This window comes from Branchiostoma belcheri, unplaced genomic scaffold (assembly GCF_001625305.1).
Source record: "Branchiostoma belcheri isolate BF01 breed outbred unplaced genomic scaffold, Haploidv18h27 scaffold173, whole genome shotgun sequence".
Classification (NCBI taxonomy): Eukaryota; Metazoa; Chordata; class Leptocardii; order Amphioxiformes; family Branchiostomatidae; genus Branchiostoma; species Branchiostoma belcheri.
Window position 1 is genome coordinate 437059 of NW_017803191.1, and position 2266 is coordinate 439324.

The window sequence follows — 2266 nt, forward strand, 5'->3', positions numbered from 1 at the left end:
GGATTCTTCGGCCCGTTTGTTCTCAAGCATGGCCCCGCCTACATGGCATAAGACCGTAACACACGGGGTATGAAAATTAATGAGGACAGGTGATGTCTCCAAAATGCTGCACACTCAACAAATACGAAAAGAAAACATACGAAAAGGAAATATTCAAATGTCTGGTAAATCTCTTCCTTTGATACTAGCACTTCCTGGCAACACAACCTCACTCATGACAGGGGGCTTCTTTGCATGAATGCGAAGTTATATATTTCGTTTATATTCATGTAAAAACAATAAATCCACAAATAAATCACAATCAAATTACTATATTCACTATATGTTTTTTCTTCTCTTATGAAACAATTACGAACGTCTCATTTATTGAGAGATGTGTGTACCTGTTGTTGGCTTTCGAGTTCCGCGGTGAGCCTAGTGTTCTCCGCCTGCGCTGCCGCCAGACTTTGCGCCACTTCCTCCGCCTTCGCCTCTGCCTGCTTCGCCCGGCCTTCGGTCTCTTTTACCTTCGAACTATCGGAAAAGGTGTGAAGCAAAACAAGATGTTGCCAGTTCTCTCCCTCAGCCTTTCATGTCCTCCATCTCATTTTATGCATCATACTGCCATGTTTGACTGGATGATAGTCTAAACAAATCGTTAGGAAACGAAGAAAAATCCTCCCCACCTAAGTTTTTCGCTTTGCACTTTAAACTGTGTGCATCTTTTCTTGAGACTGCTGTAGTCCTCCGTCATGCGGTCCTTGGTGTTGCTCAGCCTGTCGATGTCTGCCTTCAGGTCGATAATCTGGGAGTCTCTGTCCCTCAGCTCATCCGCCCTGCGGTCAACTGGAGGAAGTACAGTCATAAGCGTGTTCTTGTTTTTGTTTAGTACATAAAATCGGTACACACTTTGTATTACTTGTTTGAACCACTTACGCCGAATCATTTGTCACGTTAGCAAATCAATGTATTCACACCACCATGGCCAAACGGAATGACAATTTTCCTTTTGTAGTGGTGTTTCAGAGAAGCAACGGCAGGCAATTTCCTTTCATAGTTGATCAACGGTTAAGGGGCTGTCTACTGGTTCCCATGTTTTCCCGTCTATCTGTGGCGTTACCTGCTGCAGAGATGAAGTCAAACTGCTTGATGGCATCTCGCACTTCGTTCCGCGCCTTGTTGGTCCTCGCCATTTTGGTGGCGTCTTGGAGTATTTTCCGCACCTATTCAGAAGTTAAGATACAGAGAATTTTTACTTTCAAAAGACAAGATACATGAACAACTGCAAGATACAGAGTTCAGATTTTCTGCGTACCTAGTTCGTGTATTTTTGGGGTGAAAAAGACGTCACCTGATTGGCCGCTGCCCTCCAGTTCTCTGGGTCTGCCAAGATCGTTTCCTCGTCCAGAACTTCTCCCTCCTGCAGTACCCGCGGCTGGCCCGGTGGGGGGCGCCTCGCGCCGGGAGCTGTACAGAATCAAGTTTTACCACAGTGAGCTGAGCACCGATTTTTAATATCAAAGAAGGAGAGCAACATCACAGCTATCTACCTACCTGGTGACTGGCGTGCGTCTCCCGCGGGCATCCCGGTGTCAGAGAAGATGCTCTCGCCCAGCCGCTGGAGTTTCTGTGCGCAGTTCTGTGCCGTCAGAACGGCCATGACGATGCGCCGGTGCACTTGGTTCATCATTCGCTCCTTCTGCTCAGGACTTTCCTTTTATGGGTGGAAGGGCAACCAAACAAAAATTATATGTAAAGAGCATACGTAGTTCACCCGTAACGAAAAAAATTATATATAAAACACTCTACTTGGCTTTGATGAATGCCCGATAATATCTCAAGTGCAAGACTATCATACAACCTACGTGACTAGACACACAGCAAAGACTGCATCTTTACCTCATCGTTGAATTCATCTAATAGTCCCTCCGACGCGTTCAGCCAATCGCTTGTCTCCGCCAGCGTCTGCCGCTGGGCGGCGCTGTGCTTGATAAACTCGTCGATCGCCTTGAGCGTCTTCTTTTCCTTCTTCTTACGTTCACGTTTCTCCTTGCTGATGAAGTTGGGCGGTCTGCAGAACAGTCAAATACAGTTTCTTCATAGTCACCGGTTTCTGGGTGTTAGTTTCATCCCTTTTTATTCTAGCACTATTCTAGATGAATTTGCTCACATAAATAAATCACGAAGCGCTTCAAAACACGTACGGTTACCATAACCTAACCACTGGACAGTCGAACAGGTCCAGACATCAACAACATTGTTGCTTATGCCGCACCCGTCCCACAGT

At 46.2% G+C, this 2266-nt stretch overlaps 2 protein-coding genes across 3 annotated transcripts in view; both read right to left on the reverse strand.

Moving 5' to 3' along the window:
* The window catches only part of LOC109467010 (nuclear mitotic apparatus protein 1-like), a 9036-nt gene extending 6990 nt beyond the window's left edge, over nt 1–2046 (reverse strand). For both annotated transcript variants that reach the window (XM_019764903.1, XM_019764902.1), the window contains exons 1-6: nt 1879–2046; nt 1534–1693; nt 1331–1446; nt 1100–1202; nt 666–825; nt 384–513 (exon numbers count right to left, since the gene is read on the reverse strand). In XM_019764903.1, coding sequence (XP_019620462.1) covers nt 384–513; nt 666–825; nt 1100–1202; nt 1331–1446; nt 1534–1669 — 645 coding nt within the window. In that variant the 5' untranslated portion in view covers nt 1670–1693; nt 1879–2046. The remainder of the gene's footprint in view (nt 1–383; nt 514–665; nt 826–1099; nt 1203–1330; nt 1447–1533; nt 1694–1878) is intronic.
* Nucleotides 1849–2266, reverse strand: part of LOC109466978 — a 4827-nt gene continuing 4409 nt past the window's right edge. Inside the window, exon 7 of the mRNA XM_019764863.1 lies at nt 1849–2050. Within this exon, the coding sequence (XP_019620422.1) occupies nt 1849–2050 (202 nt within the window). The remainder of the gene's footprint in view (nt 2051–2266) is intronic.